The sequence below is a fragment of the Seriola aureovittata genome, chromosome 6, assembly GCF_021018895.1.
Source record: "Seriola aureovittata isolate HTS-2021-v1 ecotype China chromosome 6, ASM2101889v1, whole genome shotgun sequence".
Lineage (NCBI taxonomy): Eukaryota > Metazoa > Chordata > Actinopteri > Carangiformes > Carangidae > Seriola > Seriola aureovittata.
Genome location: NC_079369.1, coordinates 21,333,602 through 21,350,565, shown reverse-complemented (window position 1 = coordinate 21,350,565; position 16,964 = coordinate 21,333,602). Strand labels below are relative to the sequence as shown.

Sequence of the window (16,964 nt, the reverse complement as noted above, 5' to 3'; positions counted from 1 at the left end):
CCATGATGTGACTTGATTTTAATGTTGATGTTCACATATTTGCTTTTTTCTCCACTATCTGTTTTTCGTTTTAGGGTGTCTGAAAGACAAACCTTGAACCAGATCTTGACCCCTTATATCCACCCTACAGAGTCGGACCCTGTGACACGCCAAAAGTGAGCTTCGTCCCATTTACATTTAAGTTCCATCAAATAGTTTTGTTCTGATAATTTGTAAGGATGAACCGATCCAACTTTTTCACTCTTGATACTGACGCTGATGCCCAAACTCTCCATACAAATCCAATACCACTTTTTCAGAGTCTTTATAAGAGATAGACAAAATACTTGAAGAATCCTGAATAGAAAAGATGGCTGTTTTGAACCTCTCTGTGTTGAAGTGATGATGGTTTGTGTAAGTTAACATGAGACTGTAACTACAGATCACGTTGGAGACGTTAATGTTATTATTATATGTTGCTTTGTCACCATGATTTTAGTTTGATTGAGTTCATGTATTGCCACTGACCACAGTTCCTGCTGAATCCTAGAGCAAAGCCAGAAACTGAAGATGATTGTGTTGCATTCAGTGGTAGAAATTCAACCAATCCACACCACACCAGTTGTTTTGCTTCATTCATTGGACTTGTGAATAGAAACACAAAACTTGACAATGTGATAATAGACCTAGAAATCAACACTAGCTTGATATATGGTTTGGAAGATTTCTAACTTTAAGGATAATGACTGCGTTTCAGCTCATTGTTTTCTCTTGAAAAGTTCAAATGAGCAGTTTTACTGTTGGCAACAGCTGTGAAGTTGTGTTCAGTTGGTGGTTTCTCTTGTTCATAACAACTGCGAAAGAGAGCGGTGAAAACAAAGCTGACTGAATTTTTCACAATGACTGCTGCTGAAATGCAGCTATAGTGATATCTGCACTTTAAGCAGCATGGTACAGTATCATGCTTATAAAACATTATGGTATAATATCAAACTCTACCCACAATCCCAACACCAGTGTGACGCAGTTACATTCATCTGTTAATGCATCATACTGTCCTGCACACGATGCTTAGTGTATGAGCTTTTTGTATTGTTTATTTGAGTTTAAAACAGCACAAGCTTCACTGCTGCATTATGAATCAGTTGTCAAATGTAAAACTGAGTAGAATAGTCGATTACTCAGTTAGTCAATCAACAGAAAATTATTTTAATAATCAATTGATTGTATCAATAATTTCCAAGTAAAAATGCCAAACACTCCAGGTTCAAGCTTCTCAAATAGAACAATTTTACTGTTTTTCTTCGTCATCTGTAACAGTAGGTTGAGTAATTAAGGTTTTTAGACTGTTAGTCAGAAATAACAAGTAAAATGAAGACATTACTGTGATCTTTTCAATATTTTTTTACATTTCATAAACTTAACAATTAATTAGTTGTAGCCCTTATTTAAACATATGTTATATTTCAGATTTACTTACTAGTCGCTTTATCTAAAAGCATCAGCCATTTGTACTCTTGACTGCAGCTTAGGTTTTGATGACCTGTAGCAGGTCCGCTGTTGCCTGCACGCCAGAAAAGAGCCCCTGTAATTGAGTTTGGCAGCAGTGTGTTCAGGGATTATCTCTCAGTTACAGACTGAGTACAAATCAGTCTGCATGCACAAGAGCCCTGTATACATTCATGTTCAATAAGTGCTTTATTTTAAAAACTATTTTCTCCTCTCAACAACAAATTATATATATTTTAATATATATATTAACCTATATTTTCTATTTAAAACTGAAATTGTTATAACTGTAGAATTTGAACGTGTATCATTTAATCTGTGCCATTTCACTTCGTCACAATTGTGCTCAGCTTGAATATTCCCACTGAGTCGATGAATAGGTTAGGAGTGGCTGCTTTGAAATGGTTACATTTATTTCAGTACAACGGCGGAGATGATTCAGGGAGTGAATGTACAGAAACTCTCTTATTCAACAGTCATTTTATATCCTGATCTTTCATATCAACCAGCTCAATCCAATTTCACTCACACAGGATTCGGTTGGCTTCTCTTCATGTTCTGTCTAATTCCTGCAATCTTACTTTCCTACATTTATCTTTGTAATTTTGCTCTTGCTTCACTTTTCTTTTTATTTCCCAGGCTCATATTTCTCCCAACATGAACGTTAGTCTTTGAACAAGGCAGAACACTATTTCTAATCTGAACCTCTAACAGAACAGCGATCTGACTCCTCTGACCTAAGCTTTCTGCCGATAACACTCGGTAAGCGGTCTGCTGTAAAACAAAGCATATTGTAGACTGGTTTACCTCTTTAAACAGACACCTGACTTGGCTCAGAGCTAGCCATTTAGACACAGCATCCGCTTAGTCTAGTTTCAGCAGCATGGACGATTGTCCACTACACATGATACTTCAGTCAGAGTCTATACATATATCAGTCAGCGTGCCAGACAAGTGTACATTGTACAGTGTACATTCTCTGCTGTGCTACACTCAGTTAGCCCTTTGTGTTTTGACCTTTACTGTGGCCACCTTAAAAACTGCACAGTCAATGTAGCCATCTCTTTTGTTCTTGCCTCTTTTAGGTGAGATTGGAAACGAGTCTCTGACCCCCTGTGTTGATGTGAATTTCTGTTTCAGGTTGAAGATGTATGTGCACACTCCATTTGATCATGTGAAAGTCTTCATGAAGGCAGAGGGGAGAAAGGCCAACTCTGTGAGGTGAGGTTTGCTCTCTACTGGTCCCCGTCTTATTTCACATGATGAGTAATGTGTTATTTTCTTGGTTAACCTGGGACACGTATATTTAATGTTTCCCTACTTATTTAAACTGCAAGGTCAAAACAGAGCTCATGATCTGCCTGGGTTGAATAAGGTGGGTACTTGCTGTTAACAGGGTTTAATCCACAGTTATACAGTTGAAGGAAGGAAGGCTTCTCCAATCATGAGGTCCCTTGTTGCTTATAATATGCAAAAATGTTAATTCATTTGCTTCATAGCCATTTCGGTTATGTTGTTATGTTGTCAGTTAGCTTTGCCTTTTTTCATAGTACAACAGTATAGAAAAGCAAGAAACTCAGGGAGAGAGGACAGTGGTTACATGTTAGGTGTTTTCTACCACTTAACCACCACTGGTGTTAAGTGTACTGAGTGCCCCTTCAGAGTCTCATTATCAGGCCTGACTTGGTTGTTCATACAGTTCTTACACAATTCTTAGTTGTAGTGTAATTATAAATAGTGTAACAGGAATTTTGCACAGCTAAAGGCAGTGGAGCTAATGCAGAGGACGGGTTTCAACATAATTAAAATGACCCCTTAAAATAAAATAAACTGGTAAAACAAAACTCATTCATGAAAAATGCTCAGTTTCAACCATCTTACAATGCCAGTCTTGCAAGTGTGTCAGTATCCGGTCATTACTCAGGCATCCTGACGCATCTGACTGTTAGGTTACGCTTGCCAGTGATGACTGATTTATTTAGCATGTGTGAAATCAACATTATTTGTTTTATCAACATGACATCGCTGACTTGTAAATTCCTAGGAAGCTACACAGACTTTGGGAAGCGAGGCCTGAAGGAGTTTTCAACTTTGATAAATGACATTGATCAAGAAAATGCTCTGCAACTTTTATCTACGACTTCCATCCCTGCTCACTCACTCACTCACTCACTCACTCACTCACTCACTCACTCACTCACTCACTCACTCACTCACTTTCCTGTGTACTCTCTCTTCCTGCCCTATCTGTCTTTCTTTTCTTTTTTTATGAGGGTCGGAGGATGGTGTTGATCACACCCATTTGCTTCGCCTACTTTCAAATTCTTTGGCTGTCCTCCATTTCTACTTAGTCATGGAGTGAATGATGATCCTCGGTACTCATAATCATTACCCCCCTGGCCAGCACGAAACATCACGAAACCTCCCATCCCATCCTTCATCCTTGTAACACACACACATGCTGCTTTTGTTTTGCCCGGTAGGCTGGGCCGCACACACTTTTTAAACAGATAAATTATATTTTATGGCAGCATATAGAGAGGAATTACTGAGAGATGAGTTTAGAGATGTGACAGTTTAGTGCAAGCCAAGATTTAACATGAGCTGTCAGGCTGTCACCTTTTAGCTCTTTTATGAATTCAATGAAAGTTTTAATGCTTTTTAAATGTTTAATTATCTCTAATGCCACAGAACTTCACAATGCCAGCTTTATGATTACATTATAATCACTGTGTAAATTACAAGGTATTTTATAATACTGCATAATCACAGATACATAATAAGAAACATAATCCCCATGAGGTCATAAAGTTCCTGCAAATTTTCAAATATATAACAAACATTTACATTTTTACTATCTAAATTAAAACAACGCTAAAGATAATAAGCTCTAATCATTATGAGTCAATCAATTTATAATAGATATTTGTTTCTGAACAAAAAGCATTATTTACTACCACATTAAAGCCTCCTGCATGGTTTTAAGCATTAGTTTCTCCTTCTCCATGTAAATATATACTTGCAGACTTTATTATGCTCACACACCACACAAACAAGACACACTTGTGCCCCTCCGTAATGTTACATACTGTAAGCGTGAGTCAGAGAACAGGGATTGTGAAAGCCTGATAAACCCGGGGTCTTCTCCACATTCTCAGTGTGTAGATTCCCTTCCATCACTGGTGGTAGTGATAGGTATATTGTATACTGCAGGCATGTGTGTGTAATAGGACACAACTGTGCAGATGTTTCATGATTTTAGCACATGCCTCATTGCTGTAGCCAGAGCTACAGTGCATCCAGAAAGTGTTCAGACCCCTTCACTTGTTCACAAACCGTTAAATTTTTTCCTCATCAAGCTACACTCAACACCCCACTATAAGTGCAAATATTTATATTTATAAATATATGCAAATTTATTATAAAAGGAAAAACTGAAATATCACATTGACATAAGTATTCAGACACTTTACTATGGCACTTGAAATTTAGTTCAGGTGCCTCCCATTTCTCTAGATCCTCTTGATGTTTCTCTTCCTTGATTGGAGTCCACCTGTGGTAAATTCGGCTGATTGGACATGACCTGGAAAGGCACACCCCTGTCTATATAAGTTCTCACAGCTGACAATGTATATCAGAGCAAAAACCAAGCCATGAGGTCTAAGGAGCAGAGTTCAGAAACAAGATTGTGTCAAGGCACAGATCTGGGGAAGTTTCCCAAGAGCACAGTGACCTCCATAATTCTTAAATGGAAGAAGTTTGGAACAACCAGGACTCCTCCTAGAGCTGGACGCCTGGCCAAATTGTGCAGTCAGGGGAGAGGGGCATTTGGCCGTCACTGCAGCACTCCACCAATCTGGGCTTTATGGCAGAGAAGGTTGGAGTTTGCAAAAAAGCACATAAAATACTCGAACTGTGAGAATTAAGATTCTCTGCGCTGATGAAACCAAGATTGAACTGTTTGGCCTCAATTCTAAGCGTCATGTCTGGAGGAAACCAAGCACTGCTCATCATCTGCCCAATACTGTCCAGACTGTGAAGCATGATGGTGGCAGGGTGGCAAGGAGACTGGTCAGGGTTGAAGGAAATCTGCAGTCAGCATTTGCCATCGTGCTTTCAGAGGGAAATGTACTGTACATCACTGCTGAAGCTTAAAAAGCTGTCATTCAGATTAACTGCATAAACAGATGCGAAAAGACTTCAGGAGAACATTTTTGCCAACCAGTGAAAGAGAGTAGAATCATTATGAAGTGAGAAGGACTTCTGTAGTGTTGACTAATCAAGTACACAATTTAAAATTTGCCTATGGACAATCAGAACCTCCTCTGTCATGATTTGTTCAGCCTGATCCTGCTTTAAAAAAGGACCAGGCATCAATTTGTTACAATATTAGCTTATTGTATTGTATGTGCCTTCAGGCTTTGTTTAATGTAATGTTACTTAATGCCTGTTGAGAGAAATACATGCGTCAAGAACCTCAATTTCTGACTGTACGTTTCCATGTACACAAACCACTTCACTGTCTAGTTTGCTTTCTACCCAGTATTGTAGCTCTTGGCCAATCAGTGTTGGTGAGGGGTGTTACCATGAAGTAGTAACATCAAGGTGGCGCTTCCTGAGAATTTTTAGATGAATGAGTCATAACAGTTCCGATCCACGAGTGTTACCCAATTCCATTGAAATATTTTATAAATGACTCATAACAGCTATTAACCTGATACAGATACAGTCAATGTCATTAAGGCAAACAAGTGGAGAAGGCATCTTTTGACTGTGTCTGGGGTAATTAGTAGTAATTCAGTGGAATAAATCTCGCCCTCCCTCCCATTTTCTCTCTTGGTAACCTTTTCTTATTATAACTTAATAGCTTTTAGGATGAGGTTTGCATAATGTTAAGTTTATAATTCAATTCTTAGTAAGTGTTTATTGTCAACACCATGTTGAGGATGGATGAATGGAAGTAGGGCAAAATTAGGATGCTTGTCCAAGGGAGAATTAACTTACATTAACTGGTACAGTTGCATAACAGGACCATGTCCAAAGTATCTCTCCAATAAGAAGAGAGGCCCTCCAGACTGAAGTTGCATCCCATTTTAAGGGTCCCAAACAGGGTCACAGCATTGCAACCACAAAGGGGCCTCCACATTTTGAATAATGCAGTCTTAAAGGCAAACCCCCTAATTTTGACCTGTATCATTAATGTTATGAAGTCATGGATAGCAGTGGTCATGGCTACTTGAAGGCCATTCGCCAAGCCTCACACAAAGGGTATGACTGCATTATTTTTTGTTGAGTGTCTACGGGAATATCAACCCAGTCAAATAAAGGAGCTCTTGTCCTAAACTAAACACGGATCTGTGACCAGTCAACATCCTCTTACTGGAAATAAGACAGGCTGTGCATAACGGGAACCATTCAGATCCTTCTGGATGTTTGTTTGTGTAATTTTTTTAATGTTTATTTTTATTCATTCCACCCCTGAGATCCAGAGGATGCCCTCTCTCCCTTTCCCTTACCTCTTCTTTTCCTCTCACTGCAGTGTTGACGTGTCAGAAGTAGAGATGCTGGTTTTACATTTGCCGCCAAAAAAAAGGAAACCTCTGTGTGTGCATTCTGTTTTTTTAAACCACAATTTGGACCCATAAGACACTGATGTTTCTGTCCTGCCCCAGCAGTGCTTTCTCTCACATATTTGTGGCAAAACCCTCTCCTTAGCCCTCCTGAGCCTGTCGATCCGCTCTCCCTCAGCTTTCCCTAGAGCTATGTTCAAGTTTGTTTCTGTGCAGCAGATGCTTCCTCAGGTCTCCTGCAATGTTGGACTGGTTTTGGGTATTGTTACTAAAATAGCAAGGCATGAACAGCAGCAGGTAGAATTGAATAATTGTCCGGTTTCACATTGTGGTTATCTTTCTGCATATATAAATTTTTGGTCATCCTGGTTTTAATTAAGTTCCAGTCAGCCTCAGATGTGCATGGAGATTAGGGGTCGGGTTATTTGCAAAACAAACTAGCTCAAGTGTCCTCAGACTACATCTAAAGGCAAGAGTGTGTATACAGGTTTTGAATTGCCTTGCTTGAAGGCAGGATGAAAGGGATGCTGTCAGAGTGGACAAGATGCGCTATATCTGTCCAATAAGGGAATAATGCCACACACTTTCTGACAGTCTCTCCCAACCCCAAAATATTCTGTGCCACAAATGCACCATAATGCATCCACCACCATTGCCCTTTTATAACCTTGTGACAGTCAATCTGTACAATACCAAATTAATTTTGACATGCCGCTCGCTTAACTTGCTTTGCTATTTTGGTGGACCATTGTTGTTGATGTGATCCCCACCCCTGCAACAGCGCAGCGGAGCTCTTAGCTTCATCGAAGCCAGAACAATACTGAGAGGAGCTTAATGCTAAAACAGTAACTGTGCCCAAAATGTGAAGCTCGGTTTGCATAGTTCAGTTCTAGTGACTAGTGAAGTGGTTCAACAACGGTGAATGTTTTGTATTCATGATCACAATCAGCATAGTGCGCAAATGGTGATACTTTTTCAAGAAAATGGGTTGAACAAAAATTGCATGTTACATCATAATCATCATCAACATCGTATTTAAATATAATTGAACATTAAAAATTGTTAAAATTGTTTTCTTTTGTCTAAATAAAGCTAAAATATTGTGATTATGATGGGGCTTTCATTGTTCACTTCCTGCTGGTCTGGTTTCAAAGCCGAGTTTAGAAAAATCCAAAGTATTTGTCTTCTGATGGCCAACAGATCCAACAGCCTCAAGCAGGGACCAGTTCATTACTGTCCATCATTCTCTCCATTGGAATGAATGACTTATGGTCTCCAATCTGTGAGGTTGGCATACGTCTACTATATATTATATGCTATTTGGATCGATGGCTTTTAGTTCAAAGCAACAATCAAGTGCTGAAGACCAGGATTGTCTGTAAGCTTTGTGTTATATATATGTATAATGTGGAGTGCTCATAATGAATTGCAATGACAGTGGAACATTTTACATAAATTCGCTGTTTCTGTAGTCCAACATGTCCATACTATATATATGGCTCAAAGATTTCAGAAATCTGCACATTCTCACATCGGTTTTGGTTTTTATTTATTCCAACTTTGTCGTAAGCAGCATATCCATCTCTCAATGTCTGATTTATAAATTCTCAGCATTTATAAATGAGGCCCTAATCAGTCCGAATCATGAGGACACATAACACTGAGGACTGAGTGCTGGCAACAACAAAAAAAAGCTGACATAGAAGATTACTCAGAAGCACTGGAAACCTTTTGCAGCCAGCAGCATCCAAGAAGTGTCCAAATTCAACATATGAACCCAAACAAGAACATTTTTCTCACAATCTATTACGGTTACAAAATAATACTGTATCAACTAGTGGATAGCCATGTACAATTTATTTTATGTTACATTATCCCAAGATTTCAACATAATTATTTATCACAATAATGTCAATATAAAAATATTTTCAGTGTGTCCTTACCACAGCTATCTCCCTACTGATGGGTCTCAGCAGTGGAGGGGAAAACAATAGGAACCTCCCTGAAGAGAACATCAGTTTTGTCCTCTGTTCTGTTCATTCACTAGAACACTATATAGAGACCAGATGTGTTCATGTTCTTGGCTGAGCCATCCAGCCGTGTTTCTAGAAATGGCCAGAGCTTTAACAATCCCATCGACACCACAGGGGAGCCACAATCTGCTTTGCCATCTACCCTTCTCTCTCTGTTGTTTACAAGCACTTATGTTTTAGTTCAGCTTGTATATTCGCAAAAATAAAAAACATCCGTGAACATTCATTTATTACAAGTTAGACATAAAAACAAATGAAATGGAAACAGTATTTGTTGGGTATGCACATTGCAAAGGGATGCAATCCTTGTAGATACCCTGCTTTTCTTTTATTACGGAACAGCTTAACAAACTGGTCTCACTAATTAACCTTTGACCCTATTTTTAGCACCTTATTCGTTCTGCCCTACTATCCATGTGCCAAATACTGTGTCCGTTTTTACACAGGCTATTTCTACTCTTCTTATGTGGAGATCTGTCAGAAATACCCTGAAACCATTTGTTGTATTGTGGTCAAGGAATTTCCTGTGTGTTTTGATCCTTTATCCTGTCCTGCAGGAAGTGCCAACACATATTGCCATTTATTTGTGGGATCATATGAAATGATTTGAGCCCACCAAACTCTTCCAGGAGGGAGGGCTTCTTGGAAGCTGGCCTTCTAGTAAAGACCTGTAAATGTCACATTATAGCAGAGTGCTTTGATTGGCTTGGGGAGTGGGTGTCTACCTGGGCGGTTCTCAGTCTGCCTGTGCTTTCAGCAAAACAAACAATGGCTCAATGATCTTCAGACTGTCAGGCGTTTGACATGTGGTGGGGATGGTGCCAGTTACTGTATATACCCGAAATGTATGATGCCTTGCATTTTGGTGATGACAGCCTAAGCTGGATGGTTCTGAATCAGTTGAGTCTAGAGGCAACCCATGTCTCCCAAGAATCCTGTTAACTATTTAGTGATTTATGAGCATCCCTAATGCATGACAGGACTACTTAGAGACAAGACTAGACTGATGTCATCTCATACAAAGAGCTGAGGGAGGGGTAAGACAGCGGCTTCATGTGCTTGTGAGTGATGCTGTTGATCCTTGGTAAAGTCAGTTTCCATCTCTTGAGACGAACACCAAGCAGGATCTTGACTTTGCCAAGCCATGACTCAAATCTCTATCAATCCTGAAAGATTTTCAGCCTTCAACATGCCACAGTCGGCTGGAAGTAAGAAGCTGCAGCTGCCAGTTTAAGAGTTTCCGCAACAGCGGCCATTTTTTGCTCTGTCTTCATTGCTACTTAGCATCTAAAAGCTTCAAATGACCTACAATGCGCCTAATGTCACATAATTTACCTAGCTTGCTGTAATTAAGTTGTCTTGTAATCACCTCTTTGTCATTTTTGTGCTTCAATTTTATCTGGAATAGGTATCATGAGCTGGACATTCAGAAGAGCCTAAGGGAGAACCTGAGCTACAAAACATTGATTGAATATCCTGTGCTGCATGTTGTACGCCGAGAATATTGGAAGGACTATCCACTGAAAGGACCAGGTAAACTAAACCTTATCTACCTTTCACCCTTGGGCTAATTAATTGCCACATCCCTTATCTGCTGCTATTTAAATATCGAATTCTTACATATTATATTATTATTATTAATCTTTTTTAAAGTATTTGATATTGACATTTTTCCCTTTTCTTTGTGCTGTCCTTAGCTGCTGTAACACTGCAAATTTCCCCACTGTGGGACTAATAAAGGACTATCTTAATTTCTGCACCAATACTAACCTACTGATGCTTTATTGGCAAAAAAGCATTTCTTCATCACTACCTTCAACCTAATGTGTCCCTTTTCACTTTTAACCTATGCTTTCTGTAACTAAACAAAAGTGTGGATATGTGACATGAATCAAAATTCTACGTACCTCCCAAACACCAACCCTTCTCGGCTACACTGATTCCAACAGCATTGTATCATGTCCTGGTTTCTCCAGCTGAGACTTTAAGAGTCCCTGTTCCTGTATTTTTCACTATGGCAACATGCTACCCCAACGGAAATGAGTGTGCTCTGCACAGCATCATGCACACCAAGTTAACCTCAACAGCAACCATTTCCAAAAAGAGGATCAAACATGGCTTACTGTTGAACAGTGACCTCATGAGTTGTGAAATGACATAAGATGAATAAACAGGATGTCAGCCTGTGCTTTTTCTCACCTGTTTGTCAGTCAGATGTTTATATACAGCGATTTCTTCCTACTCACATGTGTCTATCTCAGCAGGGCGAGTATGGTCACAAAAGACCACACTAACCCAGTATCATTACGCTGTCAGAACAGACAGGCTGAATGATGAATAAGGTAATTTTAGTCTGAGTGTGTGTGTGTTTTCAGCGATAAGGCGTTGGTGCCACACTGTTTTGCTATAATGTTAGCCACAGAAACATCCTGATAATTGCACATGCCATGGCCTGGGAAGCTTGGCAGGAAGCGATAACAAGCAATAGGACACTGTGGCCGCCGCATATTATGTGAGGATACAGTAATGTTAAGGCTGTAGCTGGCTCCATACAGGCAGCATGCAGCTGCTCAGTGTTCTGGCTTAAACTACATTCAGCCAGTCAAGGTTGACTGTATTCATGGACTCATTGACCCTAAGCCAGCCCCTCTGTGATAACATTTTATCTTGCTATTGTTTGAAAATGAGAGAAAGAGAAAGTTATCCTCATTAATAAAAATCAAGACACAATCACTCTGAGACTTCTTTCACAGCATTTGATTCGAATATATTTACGTTTTCGCAATATTTCCCTTTAAGAATTACCAGTGAGGTGACATCAGGCTGCCTTTACTGTTGTTGCCAAACAAACGTACTATCTAGGGAGCAAAGCCACAATATTGTAATGTTTGAGAAAGGTCGGAAAAACTTCAAATCTACCAATTGTGAAAGAAGTCCCAATTCCCAAAAAACTAGTGCTGGGAGCCAAAAGTGTCTGCTTTAGATTGAGGACAAGAGGATAGTTGAGTTAGCCTTGTTATACAGGTAAAGATAGCTTGGCTTCTGAAGTGTGAAAAAAAATGTTTGAATAACAAGTGATGTGTCAGCCATATATAAAGGTGGGAGGTGTAAAGAATAAGTGTTTCTATGAATATGGGAGAGGGCATATGCCAAAAGTGAGAAATCTCATAGGTACTGATTTATTGACATGTCTTTTACTAAACAGCTAAATCTAAGTTTGTAAACATATGTTTGTCAACACTGAACCAAAGCAGGTTTATATTTTTTATTTATGATCAGCTGAGGATGCACGTTCTCCATCTATAACTCAAACTTGTGTGTGGGGCCTTTAAATTCTGTAAGTAATGGTCTCTGCCAAAGACAAATGGTTAATGGGAGACGAGCAAAGCTTTTTAATTGCATCTCATGTTACAGCACAAAGAAGAAAATGTGAGTTACATTAATCTTTCATATTATAGCCTCAGCTGGACAACCGTTTTTTAAAGATACAGTGGAAAATGTGGTGGCCAAAGTGTCTGAGGTTTAAAGTGAATTTCAGGAAGATGTGTTCATGGACATCATTATATGTGTTTTATGATTCACCAGACTGGGGATATCATGTTGGAGAGTAATTGCTTATAATTCACAATTATCATTTTACAGTCATTTATTCTACAGCCTTTCTTTCATACACGTCCACCCTACTATATTGCATAACTAACTGCTTGGCATTCTGCCTCATCCTGGAAACCATGGAGCTTAAACATAGCGTCATTATTCCCAAACTATTTGAACTGACCCTCTCTTTCTCAGCATTTATGTTCAAGCATGACCCCCGCCATACCTAACCATTTCTATGCAAATGCTTACTCTGATCAATAGCGTATACGTTTTAACATGTAAGAATTTAACTTTTGCATCAGTCGTGTTTAATCATGTTATACACAAATGGGGTCATATTGTTTCAGCTGAGCCTGCGTCAGCCTGGAGTAGTGTTGCAACAAAGAGTGAAGGGGTGGACCGAAAGAAGGAGGATCTGACCCAAGTTACACCATCCCTGCAAGGGTCTCGCACCACAGGCGGAACCAACATCTGGACGCAAACCCCAGAGACCAGCCCTGAAACTGAACCACCACAGGAGAAAAGGGCCAAGAGAGAATCAGTGGAGGAAGAGCTAGAAGAGGGAGAGATTGTAGACAGTAGTGAAGAGGATAAAGAGGATGAGGAAGGAAAAGCTGAAGAAAATACTCCATGTGATAATGGCTGTGGTGATACCAAAAGCCTGGCTAATGACATACAGGTGATTAAGGCTGAACTAGGAGTCACTGTGGACATTAATGTTGATGGTGCCATTAATAAACACAGTGACAGCAGCAGGGATCAGTGTGTAAATGAGGACATCACTGTGGCAGCTGAATTATCATCAGTGGAACCAGAGAGTGCTGAGGTCAGCATGTCTAAAGAAGATGGACTGAAATAGTCGGGGCCTGTTCATACCCATCACTGTCGAGATGAGAATGAATCAGCTGAGGCTGCTGACAGCTGTGGATTGGAATGATAATACCCAGATGTTCAGGATGACATGAGTGAGGAGGCAGGCGTATCTGACAGGAAGTCATCGGTCTTGTGGCTGTACAGTGTTTTCAGTCTTTTTATACAGATTGTTTTAAGTTACTAAATGTATCATTGTGTATACAGAGACTGTTAATGTGTTAATGTTAATTTAGGTGTAACTGTCGGGAAGCATACTTTCTTAAAATAAAGACATTTTTTGGAAATCTTTGGGAATTTGTTTTCATACTGCTGGACATCTGTGGACGCTAAAATACGAGCATACCTATCACTATCATACCAAGAAAAACAAAATATCATTTTCAAAGCTCATTCTTTACCTCGGAAGCAGTGGTTGACTGTCTTCATCACACACTATCTCCTCTGCAAATCCTGTCTGAGGGCCCATTTATTAACTGTTCTGGAGCTTTCAGTCATCTTCATATCCAACTACATCCATTCATAAAGATCATATGATGTGATTGAAAACTACAGAACATGGATGAATGGACCTGGATGAATTGTTTTGTCATGTCCTGTTCCCATGGAAATTGCTAAGTGCTTAGAAAAAGGGAAAGACGATTCAGTGACTACTGGGCAAACTCCTGCTTATGAAGATCATTTGATATGATTGAAAGCTCTGGAACTAATAAAACTATCTAATATAGAGCTAATAAATTACCTTGAGGTGAAATTTTTTTTTTCACTAACAAGCTTGTTCATGAACAAAGCTCAATATTTAAAAGAGAAGTTTCAGCACTTTATATTCAGTTACAGTACAATTACATATCTTTGTATGTAACACTCATGAGGTAATGTTTCCCTTTGTTGGCTATTTGTTTTAATTAAAATCTAAGGGAAACCAGACCCCTCTGTCAAGCGTCAGTAAGACCATTAGTCTCGTTTTTCCATCAGCTAGTAAAAATTAAAAGTTGTTGACATGCTCGTTTTTTCTGACACCTCTGGGGTGTCTCCCTGTGTGAATGTTTTTACGCATGTGGTGCCTCTACACGCCGTCATCTTACCTAATGTTAGTTTATTACAACAACAGAGTGCCAGTAATAACTGACAGTATGGCCCATTGGTGGGGCCTGTGTTTATAGATGTGTTTTTATAACCCCTGCTCACCTCCTTTGGATGTTAACCCCTATGGACGGGCCGCCTTTGATGTCTGGACTATGATGACGCATTTTCCACCCTTCTGCAGTCGGGGGCAATGATCTCACATCTGACTGCGCATCCCTCTCTGAGGGAGGATGCAGAGACCCTAACTCATTTAACCCTTTATATTAATGTCCATGTTTAAATTTTGCTATATATTTCGGACCATGCTCATATATTTAACCGGGCCTCCTTAGAATTCGCTGAATAAACACAATCAGGCCAAAACATGGCTTACTTTTTTCTGCAGACCCATTGTTTCTTGCACAAAGGTTTTAACTGAATAGTTTGCCGTTATACATTTATTTGCCTAGATGATTAAATTAGAAGATCAATATCAGTCTGATAGCTATTCAGAAAATATGGAGCTACAGTCAGGAGGCAGTTAGCTTAGCATAAAAACTGGAAACTGGAAAATGGCTAGCCTGGCTCTTTGCAAAGGTATCCTCTTGTATAATTCTACTATGCAAGAGAGTGAAAAGTCATATTTCTCAAAAATTCCAGATTATTCCTTTAAAAAAGCAAAGGGGATGCTCAGTCCTCCAGACAGGCCACAATAGTGCTGTGTTAGGCCTTCTACATTGTTGCTGTTGGGGAATGCTTCATCCGGTAGCGACCGTTGTGCTAATATTATACCAATATATACCACTTGAAAAATCTTCCAGTTAGAGTTCAAAACATCTGATGCAGCATGAAAGACAAAGTACTTTAATATGTGGCATCTCTTGAGCTGACTAATACACTGTTGAAACTGATGTAACATAACCACGTAGATGAAAGTATGAAGTAGTAACCTCTGGTGCCTACACATCTGTTCCTTCTTTTGTCATTGCTTCGCCTGGGTTTCATTACCACCCATTTTATTTTAGCAGTTCTCTTAATTTTCTATCTCAATAAAGTTACTCTATGTGACCACACAAAAGCTGTGCTTTTGTTTCTGTTTGCTGTTAAAAGTAAATCTGAGCTGTTTTTAGTACGTGGAGAGCACAGGCATTGGAAATAATGCCTCCATTTTAACTAAATTGCCTTTTGAAATGTCTGAAGTCGGTTTGCACTTAATTAGTCTTGATTTGGTGGGCAGGGCTCAATTGTACTGCGTGCAGAGCTGGTTTTTATGAGATCAGCTTCAAGACACAGCTCTGCTGTGGTGGCCTTATCCACAAACAGGCTGATGTTGGCAGAGCTCTGCATCAGGAAAGGCAGGTACTGAAGCACAAAATCATGTTTCCAGAGCCTGATGTCACCCGTCTTCACACAGCACACAGACTGGTTGATATTAGGCACATTGAGAATAATTTATCAAGCAGAACCTCCAAAATGAATGGAAAACATTTTCAGTGTTCAAAACCAAACACTTTTCATCTGAAACCAAGTCTACAATTTTGCATGCATATTTCACATTTTGAATTGACATTCAGCTGATAATTCGCTTATCTCACTGTTCCGAACATAGAGAAGTACTACTAAACAAGGCCATCTGTTTTTCCTAAAAAGACATGATGTTATGTGACATTTTGGAAGACTCCACCATTGTGGTTTTCGATGGGCTTTTCATTGTTGAGATCATCGAGCTATTATAAAATCTGAAGACAGTTATTTTGTATGTGTCAACAAAAACATTACCTTTTCAGAATACACAGGCTCAGTCGTTGTGATTTTCAGAAACGCTTTCCTCATGAATCCATACTCACAACTTGCAAGTCACTCGTAAGATGAACCATAAATTTGTGGGGCTTTAGTGTAGTATGTGCACTTTATAAATCACTTATGATTTCCTTAAATCACAATTTCGGACAGTAGAGGTAGATTGCTCCAGAGCCTTTGGTTGATTGAACACATCGTTGGTTTAGAATAAACAAACGTCATTGCCGCACTCCAACACAAACAGTCCAGCAATGTTGTCACCACTGTCACCTCGGAGACTGATCCCCAGTAAGATGTTTGCAGGAAGTGATTCACTTGTTCCCTTTTGTCTGTCCTGTGTCAAGCTGACAGTCCGGACCAACAGAGCCTGCTGGTTGTCTGTGTTATTCTCCTATTATCAGCCTAGAGTTATCGTGGTGAAATGGTCGTTAGACACCTTCCACTGTCTCACGAACCTCGTCATATTTTCTCTCCTACATTATGGTCGCTGTTTTGTCCTAACTGACCTCATCTCACCCAATAATTTTCCAATATAGGT

At 39.5% G+C, this 16,964-nt stretch overlaps 1 protein-coding gene across 2 annotated transcripts in view; it reads left to right on the top strand.

Moving 5' to 3' along the window:
• The window catches only part of znhit6 (zinc finger HIT-type containing 6), a 31,099-nt gene extending 17,251 nt beyond the window's left edge, over positions 1 to 13,848 (top strand). Inside the window, exons 7-10 of one of the 2 annotated variants that reach the window (XM_056377529.1) lie at positions 75 to 155; positions 2,629 to 2,709; positions 10,500 to 10,624; positions 13,039 to 13,848. In XM_056377529.1, coding sequence (XP_056233504.1) covers positions 75 to 155; positions 2,629 to 2,709; positions 10,500 to 10,624; positions 13,039 to 13,550 — 799 coding nt within the window. In that variant the 3' untranslated portion in view covers positions 13,551 to 13,848. Of the gene's footprint in view, positions 1 to 74; positions 156 to 2,628; positions 2,710 to 10,499; positions 10,625 to 10,788; positions 13,019 to 13,038 lie in introns of those variants that run through there. The other variant, XM_056377531.1, reaches the window with a different exon arrangement.
• Positions 13,849 to 16,964: the final 3,116 nt, after the last annotated feature.